We start from the raw sequence: 21,625 nt of genomic DNA on the forward strand, positions 1-21,625 counted from the left end.
CAAACACCTCTGCTATATTTGTTATCTTTTTGTACACCACTTGCAGACTTTTCTGGGTCTGCAGACTTTTCTGGTGACGAACAGCATATAAATACATGAAATAAAATGATGGATGTGTTCCCATCACAAATTCAGACACATCTCCTTGAAAGAAGGAGGGGGGCTTGATAAGACCCTGCTCCCCCTCCTCCGGCCTTATTTATTCCCAGTGGAGAACGCAAAATTCCCTGGAGGTACAATACTTAAATCCTGCCATGCTTGTATGGTTTATATTTACTTATTTAGAAGGATTCGTAAACCACTGAAAGAATAGTGTGCAAATAAAGCAGAAGATAAAGCAAAGCTAAAATCCACAGAACATTAAAAAAAAACACATGCCTAAACATCCATTATTACAAAGCAATAAAACCAGCAAAACTAATACAGAAAATGAAATTATTATTATTATGTGTATTTCTCGATAGGCTTGTGGGTGGCAAGCAACTATAGCAATATAGCAAGAGCACTTGTCTTTTGTCAGTAACTAAAAAGGTAAAGGGACCCCCGACCACTAGGTCCAGTTGTGGCCGACTCTGGGGTTTTGTCGCTCATCTCGCTTTATTGGCCAAGTGAGCCGGCGTACAGCTTCTGGGTCATGCGGCCAGCATGACAAAGCCGCTTCTGGCGAACCAGAGCAGCGCACGGAAACACCGCTTACCTTCCCGCCGGAGCGGTACCTATTTATCTACTTGCACTTTGACGTGCTTTTGAACTGCTAGGTTGGCAGGAGCAGGGACTGAACAATGGGAGCTCACCCCATTGCGGGGATTCGAACCGCCCACCTTCAGATCGGCAAGTCCTAGGCTCTGTGGTTTAACCCACAGCGCCACCCACGTCCCTATGTCAGTAACTGGGGCATGCTAAATTACGTGTGTCAGCATGCAGATAGAAGATCAACCTTTAAAGGTATTTCTTTACGGTCCAGTACAGTGGTACCACGGGTTAAGTACTTAATTCGTTCCGGAGGTCCGTTCTTAACCTGAAACTGTTCTTAACCTGAAACACCACTTTAGTTAATGGGGCCTCCTGCTGCTGCTGCACCGCCGGAGAACGATTTCTGTTCTCATCCTGAAGCAAAGTTCTTAACCCGAGGTACCACTGTATAGCAGAGTCTATAACCTGAAGCATCTGTAACCCGAGGTACCACTGTATACCTGAAGGAGCGTCTCCACCCATCATTCTGCCTGGACAGTGATGTCCAGCTCCAAGGGCCTTCTGGCGGTTCCCTCGCTGCGAGAAGCTAAGTTACAGGGAACCAGGCAGAGGGCCTTCTCGGTGGTGGCACCAGCCCTGTGGAATACCCTCCCACCAGATGTCAAAGAGAACAACAACTACCAGCCTTTCAGAAGACATCTGAAGGCAGCCCTGTTTAGGGAAGCTTTTAATGTTTGATGCATTATTGTATTTTAATATTTTGTTGGAACCTGCCCAGAGTGGCTGGGAAAACCCAGCCAGATTTTATTATTTAATAATAAATTATTATTATTATGTTTTTATTATCATTACATTCATATCCTGCCTTTTCTCCAGGGTGCTCAGGGTGGTGCATGCATGGTTTCCGCCCTTCCCCATATTATTCACCCCACCGCCCTGCAAGGCATTAACCTGAAAATAGCTTTGCTTTAATGGGGTTTAGCATCTCTCTGGCAGGAAGCTTACTTACAATGGCCGAACTGGTTGCCGCTTGGTCTCCTTTCTCCTCTAAGAGGGGTCCGAGCTCAGCCAGCTCCACAAGTTCCCTCTCCCTGCCATTAGCTGAAGGCCCATTTCCTTGGCTGGCAACTGAGGCTTTGCGGGACGACATTTGGGCAACGCAGACACCAAGTCTCTTCCCCTTTCCGAAATCAGATGAATAGCAGGGCTGCCCAGCTCCCTGACGAAGACTTCTCACTAGGAAGAAGAACAAGTTAATTTGTAAAACGGTCTGCTTCTGAAAAGACGTGTTTTTCCCCCTCTCCAGACACATATTGGATGTTCCTCCTCAGAGAAGCTTGGAACACTTCCAGATTCTCTCCTTTCTTCATTAACTGAATAGAGCTGTCACCGAGTTAAAGGCATCTTAGCCGATTAATTGCACAAGTTGCGGTAAACCGAATCTGTATCACCGGGGGGGGGGGGAGTGCTGAAAGGTGGGGCAGGGAAATTTTTTCAGCGATTGTGGATGATTAATTTTTTAAAATTTAATATTGGCACGCTGCTTTTCCAGCAACAACACTGAGCTCAAAGCAGCTCACCAGAACAACACTTCCATCAATATATCTGTTTCCAAAATCACAATGCCATGCAAGTAAAGCAAAAGCGGAACATTCAATAAGCAAGTAGCGCAGATAGACACAAGCTCAGAAAAATTCAGAAATGGCTTTTCAGAAATGGCTGCTGAGCAAACCCCCGTTTCACTTGGCACAACTGCCATGGGAAGTGTGCCTGTGTCACAGCAAATTGAAAGATGCATTCACTTTGTGAGATAGAAAGGATATTCCATCTAGGTTACTGCACTTAAGAGTCATTTCAAGTACCGTATTTTTTGCTCTATAAGAAAGCAAGAAAAAAACAAGAAAAAAAATATTCTGAATCTCAGAAGCCAGAACAGCAAGAGGGATCGCTGCGCAGTGAAAGTAGCGATCCCTCTTGCTGTTCTGGCTTCTGGGATAGCTGCGCAGCCTGCATTCGCTCCGTAAGATGCACACACATTTCCCCTTACTTTTTAGAAGGGAAAAAGTGAGTCTTATAGAGCAAAAAATACGGTAGTTAAAACACTCACTCTGCTTTACAGCCCAGCACACTTCTTAAAAAATAAAGAATGGATCAAAAAATTTAAAATTGCTTTGTTGATGAATTGGTTAAATAAAACAATGGGGGTCTTATTACTGAATTTGCTAGTCTACTTCTCTGCTTTGGGGGATTTCCCTAACTATTAAGCTGTTTTGCCAACGACTTAGAAATTAGCCTTCGCCAACTGCTTTGAGGTGTTTTCACGCTCAACCCCCCCCATCAAGTGTGTAATTTTTATGAATTAAAATAGTGTGTGTATACACACACACCTTGTAGGAGGGCAAAACTCCTACCAGGGGCTATAGGGGCTGCTCAAAAAGGATGGAGGCCCAACTAGCACTAATACTATGTTCTAAAAGCGCCAATCAGAAGTCCACTACTGAGGAACAATGTCCTCCAAACAGCAAGAATTTGGCAACCTCGGTGAATGAATGGTGCCTGCAACTATACAGGTGTATTCCAAAATGAGATTTCAAAGAGCTGTGGTTCAAAGCCATTCAGAGAAAGAGAAAAAAACCACAAAAGACCTTGCAAAATTCTATAAAATTAAGCTACATTTGGCCCTCAATTTGAGGCTAGTCGACATGATTCATCTGAGGGTGGACAAGGAAAGCAATTTGTTCCATATCTGGGTGGGGTGTGGGGGAAGAGAGTCAGCAGATGCCAGTTGATCAAAAAGAAAGCCACAGAAATTAAGAGATGGGTCAAAATCCCTGTTTGCATGAGCGTAAGTGGTTACCGTAATTTTCGCTCCAAAACACGCACTTTTTTGCTCCTAGAAAGTAAGGGGAAATGCTTGTGCGTGTTACGGAGCGAATGCACGGATCGGAGCCACGGCTGCCGTCAGTCAAGCAAAGCGGGAGCCGTTTACACGCTCTATGAGGCTCTCGCTTTGCTTGCTTTAAAGCGACCTGGAGCCGGGGAGGAGGGAGGGAAGGAGAGCCATGGCAGCAAAGTGGACACGGAGGAGGGACAGACGCTAGCAAAGGTCTGCGCGCTCTCTAAACAGAGCAATGAGGCTGCAGAGGGACAGCAGGAAAGATAAAATTTAAGCAACCAGCAGCAAAATAAAAGCAACCTCTAGCTCTGAGCCACGCAGTGAAAACCAGGAAGTAAAAAAAAAAAGGCTGGGGATGAGGGAGAGGGGAAAACTTCGCAAATCCCCTAGTCTCAGCTGGGAGGGAGCAGCTTGTTTTCAGGCAGGATAGATTTGAGCACTGTCTGGGTCCTAGTGCCCCTATCTCTTTTTTGTGCTCCATTCTATTGCTGCTGGTGACTGCTTATCTCTCAGGCTGCAAGGAGGAGCGCTTTTACACAGCTAATGGCAAATCCCCTGCAATCCAAGTGCTCCTCACTTGCTCTTCCCCGCTCAGCTCCCCGAAAAGCTCCTTCTCCACACCCCCACGCTGCTCCTTGTCCCTTGCGTGCTTTTCCTTCCCTCCCCACTTAAAACGTGGTTACAAAGCACGGATCCACATGGATCCTCAGGATTTTTGCACTGGGTCACCTCAAATTCACCATCAGATCACATGTCTGTGGCCACAGCATGAACCACAAAAAATCATACATCCACTGTTTCATTTAGAATATTTTTTTCTTGTTTTCCTCCTCTAAAAACTACGTGCGTGTTATGGTTGGGAGCGTGTTATAGAGCGAAAAATACGGTATGTTCACAAACGTGGAGGAGGAATGCAAATTCTCACCAACTACAACAGCTTATGGGGGGGTTGGGGAAGCTATGACATTCCAGATGCCGATGGACTCCAACATCCATCACCCCTGACCACGGGCCGTGCTGACTGGGGCTGATGGGAGTTGTAGTCCCAAAACTGGAGGGCTACAATTTCCACACCCTCGCAGTACAGTGGTACCTCGGGTTAAGTACTTAATTCATTCCGGGGGTCCGTTCTTAACCTGAAACTGTTCTTAACCTGAAGCACCACTTTAGCTAACGGGGCCTCCTGCTGCCGCCGCGCCACCGGAGCACGATTTCTGTTCTCATCCTGAAGCAAAGTTCTTAACCCGAGGTACTATTTCTGGGTTAGCGGAGTCTGTAACCTGAAGCGTATGTAACCTGAGGTACCACTGTACAGGGACCTAGGAAGCTGTACCGGCTGTAAGTGAAAATAAATTTGCAAGAATGGTTGTTTTTTAAAAGATGATGAAGGCTCCGGGAGGAGGATGGTGTGACAATACCCCACTCAACTCCTGGACTTAGAAGTTCCTCCCCACTCCCCACAACGGTGGACTACCAAGCAACCAGGAAGCATCAGGTCAGGGGTGGGCAAGGGTTACCTTCCCTGGACTGGTTCACTCCAGCGGAGATCCCTCCATGGGCCAGATCGGCGTCTGCGCAGACGCGATTTCTGGCGTCTATGTTGAGGCGATTTCTGGCACTGCAGAAGCGAGTTCCTGCATCGTGCTGCACCTGTTTAGCGCAGCACGCGGGGACTCGGCGAACGGACGACTCAGTTCAGGGGCAGCTCATGGGCCGGTTAAACGACTGCCGTGGGCCGCTTGTGGCCCAGGGGCCTGTGGATATTTCACCCCATCCTATCACGAGAATCTCCTGACAATGTTTTCAGAAAGGAGAGGGTGGGAATCTGCTCATCGCTTCTTCTGCTCCTGCCTGACTCTGTAGGAGTCTGAGTGTTATCTGTGTAGAGATAAGATGACTGCATAAGCAACTGTAACACTCATGCAGTCCAGTAGCCTCCTTTAAAGGTAAAGGGACCCCTGACCATTAGGTCCAGTCATGGCCAACTCTGGGGTTGCGGGGCTCATCTCGCTTTATTGGCCGAGGGAGCCGGCGTACAGCTTCTGGGTCAGGTGGCCAGCAGGACTAACCTGCTTCTGGCGAACCAGAGCAGCGCACGGAAACGCCATTTACCTTCCCACCAGAGCGGTACCTATTTATCTACTTGTACTTTGACGTGCTTTCGAACTGCTAGGTTGGCAGGAGCAGGGACTGAGCAACCGGAGCTCACCCTGTCGTGGGAATTTGAACCGCCGACCTTCTGATCGGCAAGTCCTAGGCTCTGTGGTTTAACCCACAGCACCACCCGCGTCCCACCAAACTAAACTAGCCTCCTTTAGTCTTTAGTTTATTTTAGTTTGCAGTAGCTGTAATAGAATAAAGAACTTAAGCTTCAGAGCCGTTGTTCGTGTAGTTCATACTCTGCTGACTTTGGTGCTCACAGCTCAAAGTTGTGAGTCCGTTGCACTTAGACCTGCTCTCCCGCAGTGGAAGGTCTCTGGAAGTGCTTCCTAGCTTGCCTAGCCCAGTCGGGGCTGAAGAGGTTGAGCCCAGTCGTTGGCACAAGCTCAAAGGCAAAGCTGACAGGGCCTTCGGTTGCCCACCCCTCCATCAGGTGTTGTGGTCTCTAGAGAGCAAGGACGGCATCTTCTCACCTGGGTAGCTTGGCAGCCTGCAGCTCCTGATTCTTCCTGGCAGAAGAGGTGACTGGCGAAGGCTCCTGGGAGCAAGGGGAGGAAGACAAGGCAAATGTCCTCTTCCCAAGGCTTGCTTTGATGTCAACACTGCTTCTGAGTCTGTGCCAACTACTAAAATGCCTATACTAAAATGCACTGATTAACTGCTGGATCCCTGGCAAAATGAGAGTTAAGTGATTCAAATGTGCTGACAAACCTACAGCAGATAAATATGCATTTCACATTCAGGGAGGGGAGAGAGGCAATAACCCTACGGCTTTTGAGGCCCTCGGAGGACCCATCAGATTCATAATCCAACCCCTGTCAATTATTTGCTAAATTGTGCAGTTACAGAGAGGACATTTAACCTCACTCCCTCAAAAGAAAACAACATTGCATTCATGCTGTTGAGGAGAACCTAGTTTAAATGCAGGCAGGAAGCGTTAAAGAGAAACTTAAGGGAGGCTGAGGAAAGGATTTATTACCTTTTGAGTTGTTGCACTTTGCAGGAAACTGGCTCACAGCTCCACCCAACTTGACATTCCAGCTCTGCAAAGCCTAGAAGCAGGATTTTCAAAGGATTAGATGTGCACACTTTTGTTCTCTGATGCAGGAAAAGCTTGTCTGGCATTTGCCCAACTGTGCTTAGGTGTTGCACAGCTTCTGCCCATTTGCAAAACTTCCTTCCTTCCTATTTCGTTCACTTCCTTACTATTTCTCACCCCGCAGTTTCATTATTCCGGCAGTCCAAATAATTACCCTCTGAGTAAACTTTAGGAAGCTTACAGAGAATGTTTTGATCCAGGCTTTTCTCTCTCTTTCTCATCTCACTTTTTAACTATAAGAGGGGTTAGCTGTTTTAAACAACATTGTGCCAACACCCAATGTCACAAGCGCAAAATTTATGCATCACAAACATGTATATGCAATACATGCCCATGAATTATCATTACTAATAATCATTTTATATATAGTGATGTATATAAGCAGTGTAAAGGTAAAGGGACCCCTGACCATTAGGTCCAGTCGTGACCGACACTGACGCGCTCATCTAGCTCTATAGGCCGAGAGAGCCGGCGTTTGTCTGCAGACAGCTTCCGGGTCATGTGGCCAGCATGACTAAGCCACTTCTGGTGAACCAGAGCAGCGCACGGAAACGCCATTTACCTTCCCACCGGAGTGGTACCTATTTATCTACTTGTACTTTGACGTGCTTTCGAACTGCTAGGTTGGCAGGAGCAGGGACTGAGCAACCGGAGCTCACCCCGTCGTGGGGATTCGAACCACCGACCTTCTGATCGGCAAGTCCTAGGCTCTGTGGTTTAACCCACAGCGCCACCCACATCCCCCCTTAATATAAGCAGTGTACTTGTACAAAAAGCCAGCGACCTCACAACATCACTTCCACAGCTGCCATGTAGAAGCACTCCCAGAATCCTCAACAGCAGCTTTTAAATTTTCATCGTTTAGGAATATCCTTCCACATCAGTTGCCAGCCAAAATATTCCTGGCATGTTGATAGAGGGTTGGGGGGGGGTCTATTTTAGGAGACACAAGAAACTCGGGTGGCGCTGTGGGTTAAACCACAGATCCTAGGACTTGCCGATAAGAAGGTCAGCAGTTCGAATCCCTGCGACGGGGTGAGCTCCCGTTGTTCGGTCCCTGCTCCTGCCAACCTAGCAGTTCAAAAGCACCTCAAAGTGCAAGTAGATAAATAGGTACTGCTCCGGGAAGGTAAACGGCATTTCCGTGCACTGCTCTGGTTCGCCAGAAGTGGCTTAGTCATGCTGGCCACATGACCCAGAAGCTGTACGCCGGCTCCCTTGGCCAATAAAGCGAGATGAGCGCCGCAACCCTAGAGTCGGTCACGACTGGACCTAATGGTCAGAGGTCCTTTACCTTTACCTATTTTAGGACACACACCGGCCAGGCCAGTTGAGTCTCAGTGTGTGAACAATTGTAGAAGACACACAAGCAGGTTCACCTGTGGCTGTGCATTACAATGGAAAAAGCAATAATGGAACGCAAGGTAATCTTCAAGTGTGTTTGTTCTTCATTAAAAATCTAACCATAGAGCCAGCATGGACCATCTTAACGCAACTTCTTTTGATCACCAGAGCATTCTTAGAGACTTTCTCTTTGCTAAACAAAAATATTAGTTTACTGAGATCAATGGCATGCAGTCCCGGAAAGGTTGTAAACCTGAAGATGAACAGAAGCTTGCAAGGTGTGTGGGGCTCACTCCCCCTTTGCAGGATGGTTTGAGATCCAACGTAGTAAACTACCTCGTTCTCTGCCAGCCGTTCGACCAACCTACACCAACTTGGTGCCCTCCCAGTGTTGTTGGACTACAACTCCCATCAGCCCCACTCAGCACAGCTAACGGTCAGGAATGATGGGAGTTGTAGTCCAGCAACGCTTGGAGGCCGCCATGTTGCCTACCTCTGGCTTACACCGACTGGCCACAGCTCTCCAGGACTGCTGGGGATTGAACCTGCAACCTTCTGCACTTTGCCTCTGAACAACAGCCTTGATCACCAAAGACAAGTAAAGCCTTTTGCTCCATTTCCCTCCAGTCTGGAGCCAGGAGTTAGCTTTGGCTCACTGCCCAACAAGCTCAAACAAATAGCAGGCTTCCACTTGTGTTTGGGGTCGGGGCTATCCCTCCTCCTCCTCCTCATGTCTCCCGAAAAAAAATGAGCTCCTGCCATGAGAGGGACAAGTGAGATTGCCAAATCCTGACCCCGAAGAACCCTGCATGCCTCTTTTAAGGAAAAACATTCTCTTCTCCAGCGATAGATTCAGGAAACGCTATTAGAGCACAGCTAATAGCCGGTTCCTTTTCCGCAGAAGAAAACAGCCTCTATTGCGAAAGAAAACAACTGGCAACAGAGCTTGCTGGATTATGAAGTGTAGTCTTGCAAAGCCACTGGAAGGCAAGAGTAGCCAGCAGCAAAAGGTAGAACTGTTAAGTCCTCTTTTCCTCTAGCACTGCATAAGAACTTAAGAAGGAAAGAAGAGCCTGGCCTGTAGACTGTAGATAAGGTGTGTGAGGGGGGTGGAGTTACTGGAGGGCATTTAAACTTGGAATCAAATCATTCCCTTTGGTAATTAATAGGAGTTTACAAGAATACAGAAAAGCTGTTGGGATCACAATACCCCCACCAGCAGCCTCAGCAGGTCAGAAACATGCCAAGCCACTCCTGGCTGGAGCAGTTTCTGCCACTATAAGCTCTTTATCCCCAGGATTAAACCTAGACAGAAAGCAAAAGGCAAGGAAATATGGGCATCTGTGGACTGTGACACCCCTTAGCCAAAGAGCAACGTTCTTCGTAGGCGAGCGAAGAGAGGCTGCTGTCTATGGGGCAATAATAATAATAATAATAATAATAATTTTAAATTTATATACCACTCTACATCTGAAGATCACAGGGCAGTTTATCAACATAAAACTACTTGACTGATAGAATCATAAAATCTTATCAAGTTGGAAGGGACCCCAAAGGTCATTCAGTCCAACCCCCTGCAATGCAGATATCCCAGCTAAAGCATCCATGACAAATGGCCACCCAACCTCTGCTTAAAAACCTCCAAGGAAGCAGAGTCCACAACCTCTTGCAGAAGTCTGTTCCACTGCCAAACAGCTCTTACTATCAGAACGTTTTTCTGAATGTTTAGTCAGAATCTCCTTTCTTAAGACTTGAAGCCATTAGTTTGAGTCCTACCCTCCGGAGCAGCAGAAAACAAGTATGCTCTTAAAATACTTAAAATAATAATAATAAAAACACAGAGTACAGCCCTACAGAAACAAGAGATACTTTTGAGGCTGCCTCGTTTTGCTATTTATTTCATTAGCTGTCACCCGGAGGAGCCCAGGATCTCATCACACACCCCTTTATTGGCCGCTAATATTTCCTGCCTCGTACACACCGTGACTGCATTTTGCTTTGTGCCTGGTGACCAGGGTCCATTATGTGTTGCATGAAGATATAGATATATGTCTGTATATTTATGTGTGTGTGCCTGTGTTTATTTATTGGATTTATTTATATCCCGGCCTATACCTGGAGGTCTCAGGGTAGTTCACATACATTTTGAACTATGGCAACCCTAGTAGTGTCATCACTAACAGAAATGGGAAATGAATTATAGTAATAGTAATGATCTAAACTTACAAACTACATTTGGCTGAAGCAGGTGTAGCCAATGTTGTGCCCCCAGATATTGCATCATCTCTGTTTGTATGTGTGTGTGTGTACACAGCACTTAAAAAAATATGTTTAGGAGTACTCTCATTTTGTCTCAAGAAAATCACCATTTTATAGTTGAAATCAGGGGAAATAAATACACAAAAGCACAAAGATTCACAAAATGCTTAGGGGTATGTGTACTCCTGCGTCCCCCTAGGAAAAAAGTACTGTATATATATATATATATATATATATATGTGTGTGTGTGTGTATTCTTTGACGATCCCTCGTAACCAAGATTGTCTTCCATAAACACGTTGTTAACAATGAGTCCGTAAGTGACTGTGGAGGCCAATCACTAATCCACACGTCCTTCCACAGTGGGGACATTGGTTCTGGGCAGGAGCTGATCACGGTGTGGATTTGCCAAGCGTGCCTTCCTCTTAGCACGTTTCTCCCTTGCGTCCTGAGTTTGAGTGTCTTCAAAGCCCATGACACCTTTGGTAAAGGCTGTTCTCCAACTGGAGCACTCGCAGGCCAGTGTTTCCCAATTGTTGGTGTTTATACTACTTTTTTTTTTTTTTTTTTGCCTTGAGACAGTCTTTAAACCTCTTTTGTTGACCACCAGCATTACGCTTTCCATTTTTAAGTTTGAGATATATATATATGTCTCTCTCTCTCTCTGTGTGTATGTGTGTGTATATATATATAACAGTAACAAGAAGCCGAAAGCACCAGCCTGAAGATGACGAGTGAGACCTCGTCGAAACGTCGCACAGACACCCCGACTCTTACACGGGAAGACACCCGAAGACACCAAAACCTGCATATATATATATGTATATGTATATGTATAAAAAATATCATATACAGTGGTACCTTGGGTTAAGTACTTAATTCGTTCCGGAGGTCCGTTCTTAACCTGAAACTGATCTTAACCTGAAACACCACTTTAGCTAATGGGGCCTCCTGCTGCCGCCGTGTGATTTCTGTTCTCATCCTGAAGCAAAGTTCTTAACCTGAAGCACTATTTCTGGATTAGCAGAGTCTGTAACCTGAAGCGTCTGTAACCCGAGGTACCATTGTGTGTGTGTATGTGTGTGTTTATATTTGTTTATATATATATATATATATATAATATCATATATAATAAAACTGGAATAAGCCTTCTCGGCAGAACACTGCCCTTGGGAAGCCTGTCTCCCACAGCCCTATGTGGGCGCCTACCTGTTGCTGACAGGATCCCCCCCCTCAGGCGAGCTGCTCCCTTCGTACATAGCTGCATATACTGCGACGTATCCCGGGCCATGGATAGGATATGGCTCTTTCTCTCAGAAGCCGAACCCGGCAGCTTCTCCGAGGCCTCCCCCCGCCCGGCTCCCCCCCCCGCCCGCCCGGCCTCTCGCTTACCGGACGACCGTTGCAGCTACATGCCGCGGAGGAGGCGGAAGAGGCCCGGCCAGCCGCCTGAGGAGACTCGCCTCCCTCCCTCGCTCGCTCCCAGAAGAAGAAGAAGGAGGAGGAGAGGAAGAGCGGCCGCAGCGGCGCCGGAAATAGCCCCGCTTCCGGTAGGGAGAGAGAGCGTCACGTGCTTTCCTCCCTCACTTCCGGATGAAGGTGAGGGGGGAAAGAGAACTAAGGACGCGCTTCCGGGACGCGGAGCACGTGACCCACCGGCAAACCATAGACTTACGAAAGGTGAAACTGGGGAGGGGGGAAACGTGAAGAGGGACACCGAACTTCGGGTAGACTCAGGCTTTCAAGGAGTACACGCGTCCTGGTTCGTTTCAGACGTTACTGGGGGCCGGGGGGAGGTTTTGGTAGCGGGGTGAAAGGGAGGAAGGGGGCAGTTGTGGGTCAGAAGCGCCTCCCTCGCTTAGCCCATCCCAGGCAGGTAGGAGCGAAGGGAACAGGGCTGGGATTCAGTCCTTGTTGTTGTTGTTTGTTTGTTTGTTTGTTGTAGTGGTGTTTTTTTTAATGGATTCCATCATCCAATGTTTATTAGGGTGGGAAACTTTAGTCCATAAAAAAGACCCTTTCTTTCTCAACCCCACCCCCTCCCCACAACAAGATAATCCAATTTCAGTCACGGTGGTGCCAATATTTACTTAGTTAATGAAATTTATAGACCGCTTGATTGTGATGCTGCAGCATTCTGCAAGAACTGCAGCTTCCAGCTCTGGGTGGCTCCCAACAGAATTAAAAGCACACTAATAAAACATCAAACATTAACACATTCCCTAAACAGGGCTGCCTTCAGATGTCTTCTAAAAGTCTGGTAGTTGTTTATTTCCTTGACATCTGATGGGAGGATGTTCCACAGGGCGGGTGTCACCACTGAAAAGGCCCTCTGGTTCCCTGTAACCTTGCTGCTTGCAGGGAGGGAACTGCCAGAAGGCCCTTGGAGCTGGACCTCAATGTCCAGGCTGAATGATGGGGTGGAGATGCGCCTTCAGGTATACTGGGCCGAGGTCGTTTAGGGCAGTGTTTCCCAACCGGTGTCCCGCGGCACACTAGTGTGCCGTGAGACACCGGCTGGTGTGCCGTGGGAGGGAGGCGGGCGAGTCGGGCGGCGGCGGCGAGGATCCGCGTCGAGCCGGGGGCGGGGCAGCGCGCGCAAAAGGGAGGAGCGCGAGACAGCGGAGGAGGAGGAGGCCGGCATGTCCGGGCAGCAACAGCAGCAGCAGCAACTCCCGGCGACGGCTCCTCCTCCGCCCGCTATCGCCGCCACCACCACAACAGCCGCCGCCGCCTCAGCTGCCGCCGTCCCTCAGTCCCTCGCTCTGCTGCCTCCTCCCACCCCGGCAAGGGGAAGGGAAAAAACGTTCACTTTTGTGCGTCCCTCCCGGCGTGACGCTGCGCGCTGACGTCACGGGGCGGGGCTTTAATGGTGGTGTGCCGCGAGATTTTTTTCCGGTAAACAGGTGTGCCGTTGCCCAAAAACGTTTGGGAAACACTGGTTTAGGGCTTTAATGGTTTATTATTACTGAATAGGACATCTCTATTTTCATCAGAGAAATGTTGGAAGGTATGAGGTCCAGCGCCAAGGGCCTTCTGGCGGTTCCCTCGCTGCGAGAAGCCTTCTCGGTAGTGGCATCCACCCTGTGGAACGCCCTCCCACCAGATGTCAAAAAGAAAAACAACTTCCAGAGTTTTAGAAGACATCTGAAGGCAGCCCTGTTTAGGGAAGCTTTTAATATCTGATGAATTATTGTATTTTAGTATTTTGTTGGATGCCGCCCAGAGTGGCTGGGGAAACCCAGCCAGATGGGCGGGGTATAAATTTATGATGATGATGATGCCAGACATATACTGAGCTAGGTAAACTGAGTAGACAGAAGGCAATTTCCTAAATACAGCAAGACAGCAAATCCCATGAATAAAGCAAAAGAGTTCCAGTCCTTGCATATAATTTTCTCGCCTTTTGTTCCAGGTCTGCGCAACCAGTTTTTGTGAAACATGCAGAAGATTGGGTGTTAGGCCTCGTCCGTCTCAAGATGGCGGTGCCCACGAGTGAGTACTGTAAAGTGCTTGGGGATGCCCAGCTCCCGGGCGGAGCAGCGCCATATGGGAACTTCCCCGATTACTCTCGCTTCCACCCACCGGAGGGACGCATCCAGCTCTTGCCCAGCGCGTTGCTGAGCCAGCTGTTCCCTAACCGACGTGCAAAACCCCATTTGGGGCTGGATGTGGGGTGCAATTCGGGGGAGCTCAGCGTTGCCCTGTACAGGCACCTCCTGGGGCTTCAGGAGACCCAAGCCTGCCAGGATCACCGGAATGAACTTCGCCTCCTCTGCTGCGACATTGACGCTGGGCTGATCGAGAGAGCCAGGCAACAGAACCCCTTCCCTGCCTCTGTTTCCTACGTCGCCCTCGACATCATGGACCCCGATGCAAGGGAGACGGTGTTGAGCTCCTACCTGGGCAACTTTGGCCGCTCCACGTTTGACATCGCCTTCTGTATGTCCGTGACCATGTGGATCCACCTCAATCATGGAGACCGTGGCCTGGTGACGTTCTTGTCTTACCTTGCGTCTAAATGCGCCTACTTGCTCCTCGAACCCCAGCCGTGGAAGTGCTATCGGTCAGCTGCCCGGCGCCTGCGGAAACTGGGCAGGCACGACTTTGACCACTTCCGATCCCTCGCCATCAACGGGGACGTGGCTGAGAGGATAACCCAGATCTTGACCACCGAATGTGCCATGGAACTGGTGTCTTGCTTTGGGAGCACGAGTTGGGACAGGAGCCTTTTGCTATTTAAATCAAAAGAGGCGCAGGATCTGGTGTGACTGAGGACGGCATCTGGCTGGAGAGAATAAGAGGGGAGTGTTTTGGGCAAGGCTAATTGTTAGCTACAGTTCTGTGACTGCACTGAAAGTGGGTAGAGAGGAGTCCAATTCATTTCGTTGTTTCTTGAAGTACCGTATTTTTCGCTGTATAAGACGCACCAGACCACAAGACGCACCTAGTTTTTGGAGGAGGAAAACAAGAAAAAAAAATATTCTGAATCTCAGAAGCCAGAACAGCAGTGAAAGCAGCAATCCCTCTTGCTGTTCTGGCTTCTGGGATAGCTGTGCAGCCTGCATTCGCTCCATAAGGCACCCACACATTTCCCCTTACTTTTTAGGAGGGGAAAATTAAGTCTTATAGAGCGAAAAATACGGTACTTTGTAAAAGGTTCCCATTCTTCTTTAAAGTCACAGTTGTCCTTATCATGTAGTTTGTGCGTCAATTTCGCCAGTTTGATATAGTCCATCCATTTCCCTTGCCACAGTTCTTTTGTCGGGATTTCTTCATTCTTCCATCTTTGTGCTATTAAGACTCTTGCCGCCTTTGTCACATACATGAATATATTCTTCAATTTCCTTGGCAGGTCTTTTCCTACAATCCCTAACCAAAATGCTTCAGGGTCTTTTTTTACAAATGTTAATTGGAACATTTTCTTCAATTCATTGTATATCATTTCCCAATTTTTTTTTTAATTTCACTATTGTTTCGAATAAACAAACACAAATTTATTATTGGTAACATATAGGCAGATAATTTAAGGATCTTTACAATTTTATAAGATGCAGAGAATAACATGTGCTGAAAAACCAGAGAGAGGAGCTGAGGGAAGTCCGGGTGGTTTTTTCTTGGGGAGCGGGGAGGGGAAATTGGGGTGGGGGGAAATGAGGATAATATGCCTTTGGTAAATTGTAATGCTGAAATTCTTAATAAAAAATTATTCAAAAAAAGAAAGTGGAGTAGAGAGGAGGGGTTCTCAAACCATTGCCCCCCCCCCAAGCCCACTGGAGAGGTATGAAAATTACGGAGGCCCACCAGTCGCAAAATGGCAGTGCAGGGACAAAGCCAGTAACAAAATGGTGATTGGTGGACACAGAACCCATCCTAATCAGGTGGCAATTAGCGACGTAATTTTCATCATTGGATATCTAAACTCACACGAGAAAATTTTCAGATACAACAATGGTTTCCTTGTGGCAAGGATACAGCTTGAAGAAAGCTAAGCTATGAAATCCTAAGTACAGTGGTGCCCCGCAAGATGAATGCCTCGCAAGACGGAAAACTCGCTAGACGAAAGAGTTTCTGTTTTGGAGGTGCTTCGCAAAACGAATCTCCTATGGGCTTGCTTCGCAAGACGAAAATGTCTTGCGAGTTCCTGCGGGGTTTTTTCCCTCCCCCCCTTTTTCTAAGCCGCTAAGCCGCTTATCAGCTGATCCGATAAGCTGATAAGCCGCTAAAAGCCGCTAATCCGTCAATGGGCTTCCTTCGCAAGACGAAAAAACCGCTAGACGAAGAGAATCACAGAACGGATTCTTTTCGTCTTGCGAGGCACCACTGCACAGATATTGCTTCTGGCAGTATAATAATAATAATAATAGTATTTTATTTATACCCCGCCCTCCCCGACTGAAGACGGGCTCAGAGCAGCCTCCCCATTTTAGGTCAAATTGATGGAGAGATTCTAAGCTGAGAGATTCTAAGTTTGATCTTATATGTTCTGCACACACATACATGCCCCTGACAGTGTTTTTACTCATCTCCTATCATTTCTTCCCCCCTTTTCCTTTCATGCTTTGACTTGCACTGTACTCCTCCACAAACTATTTCTATTACAGTCATACCTTGGGTTACAGATGCTTCAGGTTGCGCATTTTTGGTTTGCGCACCGCTCTGAACCCGGAAGTACCGGAACGGGTTACTTCCGTGTTTCAGCGCTCGTGCATGTGCAGAAGCGCTAAATTGCGCAATGCCAGAAGCGCTGAATCGCAACCCACGCAGACACAGCGCTGTGGGTTGCGAACGCTGCGAGTTGCGAACGTGCCTCCTGCATGGATCAGGCTCACAACCTGAGCATCCACTGTAATTCCTCATCAACTGCTTTTATATTAACTTCTTCCTCCTATACTACTTTTCTCACATTCTTCCTTTCTAATTATTACTACTGTTGTTAAATTAACCTTTAATTTCTCTAATTTTCTCCAACACCTGCTCTGGCCCTGTAGAGGAAGGAAACCTCCCTTTCCTCCTTTTCTGACTTTCTCTTTTCTTCCAACCATGTTTATTTAGCATATGGGGATTTGCAACAAGAAGACTGCAGCATGGCAAGGGAAAGCAGTGGGCAAGTACGGTGGTACCAGTCATACTTGTAGAAACGTACTTTGAGTCATACAATTTGAGAAACACTGGAACAGTGGACAGAGAATTTAGAATCCTAAAAGGCTTAAAAATACATAAGTTGCCAAGCTATCAGAGCTGGAAAAAGTGGCGTAGGTGTGTGTTGGCAATATTGATGCAGTCTCAAAAAGCTAGAAAAGAAGGCAGGGGACAGGGTTTCCATTGGTTAATGCTTTTTTCCCTTTCTTATGATGAGCAGAAACAGTGTAAATGTTTGCAAGTGTATTTTGCTTATTCGGGATGGGTTCCGTGATTCACCATTGCCACCAAACTTTGATTAAAATTTATAAAATATTAAATTGGTTTTGTTTTATTCCATCGCACGTAATGTATGAACACAAACAAGGACGACAAACATAAAAATATAATAAAAATATCAGAAACGACAGAGGGGCACATATCCATTCTCTTAATTTGCCAACAAAACTGGAAGACGCGAGACGCCTAACAACTTCACTTATTGGCAGTGCCAAAGAGTCCTGGAGGTTAGCTGGACTGAAAAAGTCCAACCATAAGGTACAAATGTTCTGGTTCTCCTAAACTTTTGGAAAATTTTATATTGTAGGTTATATTTTCCGTGATCAACAAGTTCCATATTTCCATGGAAATATCTGGAGACTCTGCTGAGATTGGCCAAAGGGTGGTTTGTAGTTTTTCCACCCCCAGAAGAATGAGGAATGATAGCTTGGGTGGCAGAGGGCTTTCTCTATGGCGGCCCCTAAATTGTGGAACTCCCCAGAGAAGAGTGCCTAGCATCATCCTTGTCCGGCTTTTGCTACATGCTGGACAGTTCAGGTATTTGTGTCCATAGGAAGTAGGCAAAGGACAGGTAAAAGGAAGCCCCAGCTCCCTTTCCAAGGTAATGGGACCCTTTCTATGTTCAGCTGTCCTTTGTCAACAACAAATTGTCGCTGTTTTTTATGTTGAATATATGCTAATTTATGGGCCTCATAGGTATCTCAAGCCATTTGCACATGCAGAATGTAGGCACCCTATATATAGAAAGGAGCAAACCAGTGATATCTTAGGGAGCAGGCTAGCAGGCAGGGCCCATGACTTCCATCATAGGAGTGTTACGGTAAAATCTGGGTGCGGGGCTACTCTGCCACCCAGCTCGTCGGACTAAGTCCGCGGGTCCCTGCGGAAGAAAAATGAGCTCAGCCGGAGACAGGAGCAAACTGCAGAAGATCCAAGTTTATTGCGCAACAGGTTCAAGGCGAGATTGAACAGCGAGAAAGGGGTGACATGAATTTTTGAAACTTCCCTCCATGTCCCAGAATACAGTGCAAAATACATCCCAGTTACATCATGAATACATTAGGAAGAGGTTGGGTTACACAGATTACATCATGAATACATTAGGAAGAGGTTGGGTTACACAGATTACATCACGAATACATTAGGAAGAGGTTGGGTTACACAGATTACATCACGAATATATTAGGAAGAGGTTGGGTTACACAGATTACATCACAAATATATTAGGAAGAGGTTGGGTTACACAGATTACATCACAAATATATTAGGAAGAGGTTGGGTTACACAGATTACAGTGGTGCCTCGCAAGACGAAATTAATTCGTTCCGCAAGTCTCTTCGTCTTGCGGTTTTTTCGTCTTGCGATGCACGGTTTCCCATAGGAATGCATTGAAAATCAATGCGTTCCTAGGGAAACCGCCTTCAGACCAGGTCCGGGGACAGTCTGTCCCCGGACCTCTTCTGAAGGCTGGGGGGGGGGGGACAAGGGCTTTTCTTCCCACCCCCAGCATTTTAAAAAACCCCGGGACAGCGGAGGACTTCTCCGCTGTCCAGGCGATCTTAAAATGCTGGCGGGCGGCATTTTAAAATCGCCCCGGACAGTGGAGGACTTCTCCGCTGTCCGGGGCGATTTAAAAGCCCCTGGGAAGGCAGGCAGGGGGGACAAAGACTTTCGCCCCCCGCCCGCCTTCAGAAGGTGTTCCCGCCCCCCCGCCCGGCTTCGGAGCACCGGGAGAAGCGATCTCCCTGCCGCCCCTTGCTTCAAAAGAGAAGACCCGCTGTCCCCGGGGCAAGCTTCGTTTTGCGAAGCAAGCCCTTAGGGAAATTCGTCTTGTGAGGCAACTCGAAAACGAAAAAACCTTTCGTTTTGCGAGTTTTTCGTCTCGCGAGGCGTTCGTCTTGCGGGGTACCACTGTACATCACAAATATATTAGGAAGAGGTTGAGTTACACCGGATTAACATATGGAGGAGGGAGGGGGGAATATGCGGAGCTGGAGATATGCGCAGATAAGCACATCCTGAGAAGACAATGGTCCATGTATGCCTAGTCTGCCATTTGACAGGATTAGGGTCTTGACACCTTGCTTGAGGGATTATGGAGGACAGGGGAGGTGTCATGGAGTCCTGGAGAAATTGAGCAAATTGGCACGTTGCTTTTCTATAAATTTTATAGATTTCAGTCCCTTTTGACATTGACAGTTGGAAATAAATGGATATATTGTAGCGAAGAAGGTGAAGAAGACATGGCCCCCCTTCCGTATCAGGAGCCTACACAACACACAACGCTTTTTGTTAGGTTTTATTTTATTATCTTCTATTTTGGAAATGTACACCCCGTTTTTTGTTCCTTTAATTTTGGGGGGCCCCCAAGAGAGTGGGGCCCGAAGCTTGTTTACCTTATCCGTAAATCCGGCCCTGGTGGCGGGAAACCGCTCCGAGCGAGGGAGCCGATAAACGGCCAAGCGACCGTGCGGCGCCGAGGCCTCCTCCGTCCCCTCACACCGAGGCGGCCGTGAAGGGCTCTCCACACACACACACACACACACACCCGCCCGCCCCGCCGTGTGTTGTGTTTATTGTGTGTTTTGTACATATTGTGCGACGTGGGGGGGGCGGGATACACACAGCCCCCTTTCTCCACGCCCCTCGAGCCTTTCCGCCTTTCCTCCGCCGCTTCGGGCCTTCCTCCGGGAAGCGCCCGGTCGGCGGCCCCCGAGGGCCCCCCTCAGACTCCCGGCGACGCGTCGCCTCAGAGGCGCCGCGTTCCTCCTCCTCCCCCGGCCATGTTTCCCACTCCCGCTTCTCCTCCTTGGCGGGCGCCTGAGGGAAACGGGCCCACGAATGGCGCCCCTCAGAGCAGCCGGCGGGGAGGCTGAAGGAAGGGGGAACGATAAAGCGGGACGGAGCGATATTCCCTTTCCCCTCGGCCGTGTTTTCTTCGTCTCCTCGGTGGGCGCCTGAGGGGAACGGGCCCAGGAATGGCGCCCCTCAGAAGGAAGGGGAAACGATAAAGCGGGACGGAGCGGTAGTCCCTTTTCCCTCGTTCCTTCTCCCTCGGCCGTGTTTCCCTGAGGGAAATAGGCCCTTCTCCTGAGGGAAATAGGCCCACGAATGGCGCCTCTCAGAGCAGCCGGCGAGAGGCTGAAGGGAGGCGGAACGATAAAGCGGGACGGAGCGATATTTCCTTCTCCCTCGGCCGTGTTTTCTTCGTCTCCTCGGTGGGCGCCTGAGGGGAGCGGGCCCACGAATGGCGCCCCTCAGACCAGCCGCCCCTCAGAAGGAAGGGGAAACGATAAAGCGGGACGGAGCGATAGTCCCTTTTCCCTCGTTCCTTCTCCCTCGGCCGTGTTTCCCACCCGCGCTGCTTCTTCTCCTGAGGGAAATGGGCCCACGAATGGCGCCTCTCCGAGCAGCCGGCGAGAGGCCGAAGGAAGGGGGAACGATAAAGCGGGACGGAGCGATATTCCCTTTCCCCTCGGCCGTGTTTCCCGCCCGCGCTTCTTCTCCTCAGCGGGCGCCTGAGGGAAACGGGCCCACGAATGGCGCCCCTCAGAGCAGCCGGCGAGAGGCCGAAGGAAGGGGAAATGTTAAAATGGGACGGAGCGATATTCCCTTTTCCCTCGTTCCTTCTCCCTCGGCCGTGTTTCCCACCCGCGCTGCTTCTTCTCCTGAGGGAAACGGGCCCACGAATGGCGCCCCTCAGAGCAGCCGGCGAGAGGCCGAAGGAAGGGGAAATGTTAAAATGGGACGGAGCGATATTCCCTTTTCCCTCGTTCCTTCTCCCTCGGCCGTGTTTCCCACCCGCGCTGCTTCTTCTCCTGAGGGAAACGGGCCCACGAATGGCGCCTCTCAGAGCAGCCGGCGAGAGGCCGAAGGGAGGCGGAACGATAAAGTGGGACGGAGCGATATTCCCTTTTCCCTCCTCCTCCGTGGGGTTGGAGTTCGGGGGCGAAGGAGGGAAAAGAGTCGGGAATGCCTTTTAAAAAAATGAGGGAAATAAAAGCGGCGTTGGCGGCGCCCCGGTGGCGCGTAGCCGAGGCTGAGCCCTTGATAAAGCGTTTCGGGAGGAGTTGATGTCAGGGCTCCAGTGGCGCAATCGGTTAGCGCGCGGTACTTATACAGCAGTACTAGAGCAGAGCGATGCCGAGGTTGTGAGTTCGAGCCTCACCTGGAGCACATGTCTTTTGGGGCCGCTCAGCTTTTGGCCGCGCCTGCCCTGGCGGGAAAAGGGGGATCGGGGGGGGTATCATAGC

General features: G+C 48.8%; 3 protein-coding genes across 8 annotated transcripts in view; 2 read left to right on the top strand and 1 right to left on the bottom strand.

Annotated features, from left to right (window-relative positions):
- ADIPOR1 (adiponectin receptor 1) overlaps window positions 1-11,987 on the bottom strand; it is a 32,423-nt gene extending 20,436 nt beyond the window's left edge. Inside the window, exons 1-4 of one of the 4 annotated variants that reach the window (XM_082192574.1) lie at window positions 11,844-11,987; window positions 6,729-6,801; window positions 6,223-6,384; window positions 1,703-1,929 (exon numbers count right to left, since the gene is read on the bottom strand). In XM_082192574.1, coding sequence (XP_082048700.1) covers window positions 1,703-1,843 — 141 coding nt within the window. In that variant the 5' untranslated portion in view covers window positions 1,844-1,929; window positions 6,223-6,384; window positions 6,729-6,801; window positions 11,844-11,987. Of the gene's footprint in view, window positions 1-1,702; window positions 1,930-5,106; window positions 5,162-6,222; window positions 6,419-6,728; window positions 6,802-11,843 lie in introns of those variants that run through there. The other 3 variants (XM_082192575.1, XM_082192572.1, XM_082192573.1) reach the window with 3 other exon arrangements.
- The window catches only part of LOC309515042 (sorcin), a 140,999-nt gene that overhangs the window by 31,302 nt on the left and 88,072 nt on the right, over window positions 1-21,625 (top strand). The window lies entirely within an intron of this gene.
- BCDIN3D (BCDIN3 domain containing RNA methyltransferase) lies at window positions 12,060-14,873 on the top strand. Of its 2 annotated transcripts, none has more exons than XM_082192633.1 (2): window positions 12,060-12,213; window positions 13,867-14,872. In XM_082192633.1, the coding sequence occupies exon 2, from the start codon at window positions 13,931-13,933 to the stop codon at window positions 14,720-14,722; it is 792 nt and encodes a 263-aa protein (XP_082048759.1). In that variant the 5' UTR covers window positions 12,060-12,213; window positions 13,867-13,930; the 3' UTR covers window positions 14,723-14,872. The 2 variants fall into 2 exon arrangements, with proteins under 2 accessions (XP_082048759.1, XP_082048760.1); XM_082192634.1 differs by lacking the exon at window positions 12,060-12,213 and adding an exon at window positions 12,241-12,327 and having other exon boundaries at window positions 13,867-14,873.

This window comes from Podarcis vaucheri (genome assembly GCF_965113315.1).
Source record: "Podarcis vaucheri genome assembly, chromosome: 12".
Classification (NCBI taxonomy): Eukaryota; Metazoa; Chordata; class Lepidosauria; order Squamata; family Lacertidae; genus Podarcis; species Podarcis vaucheri.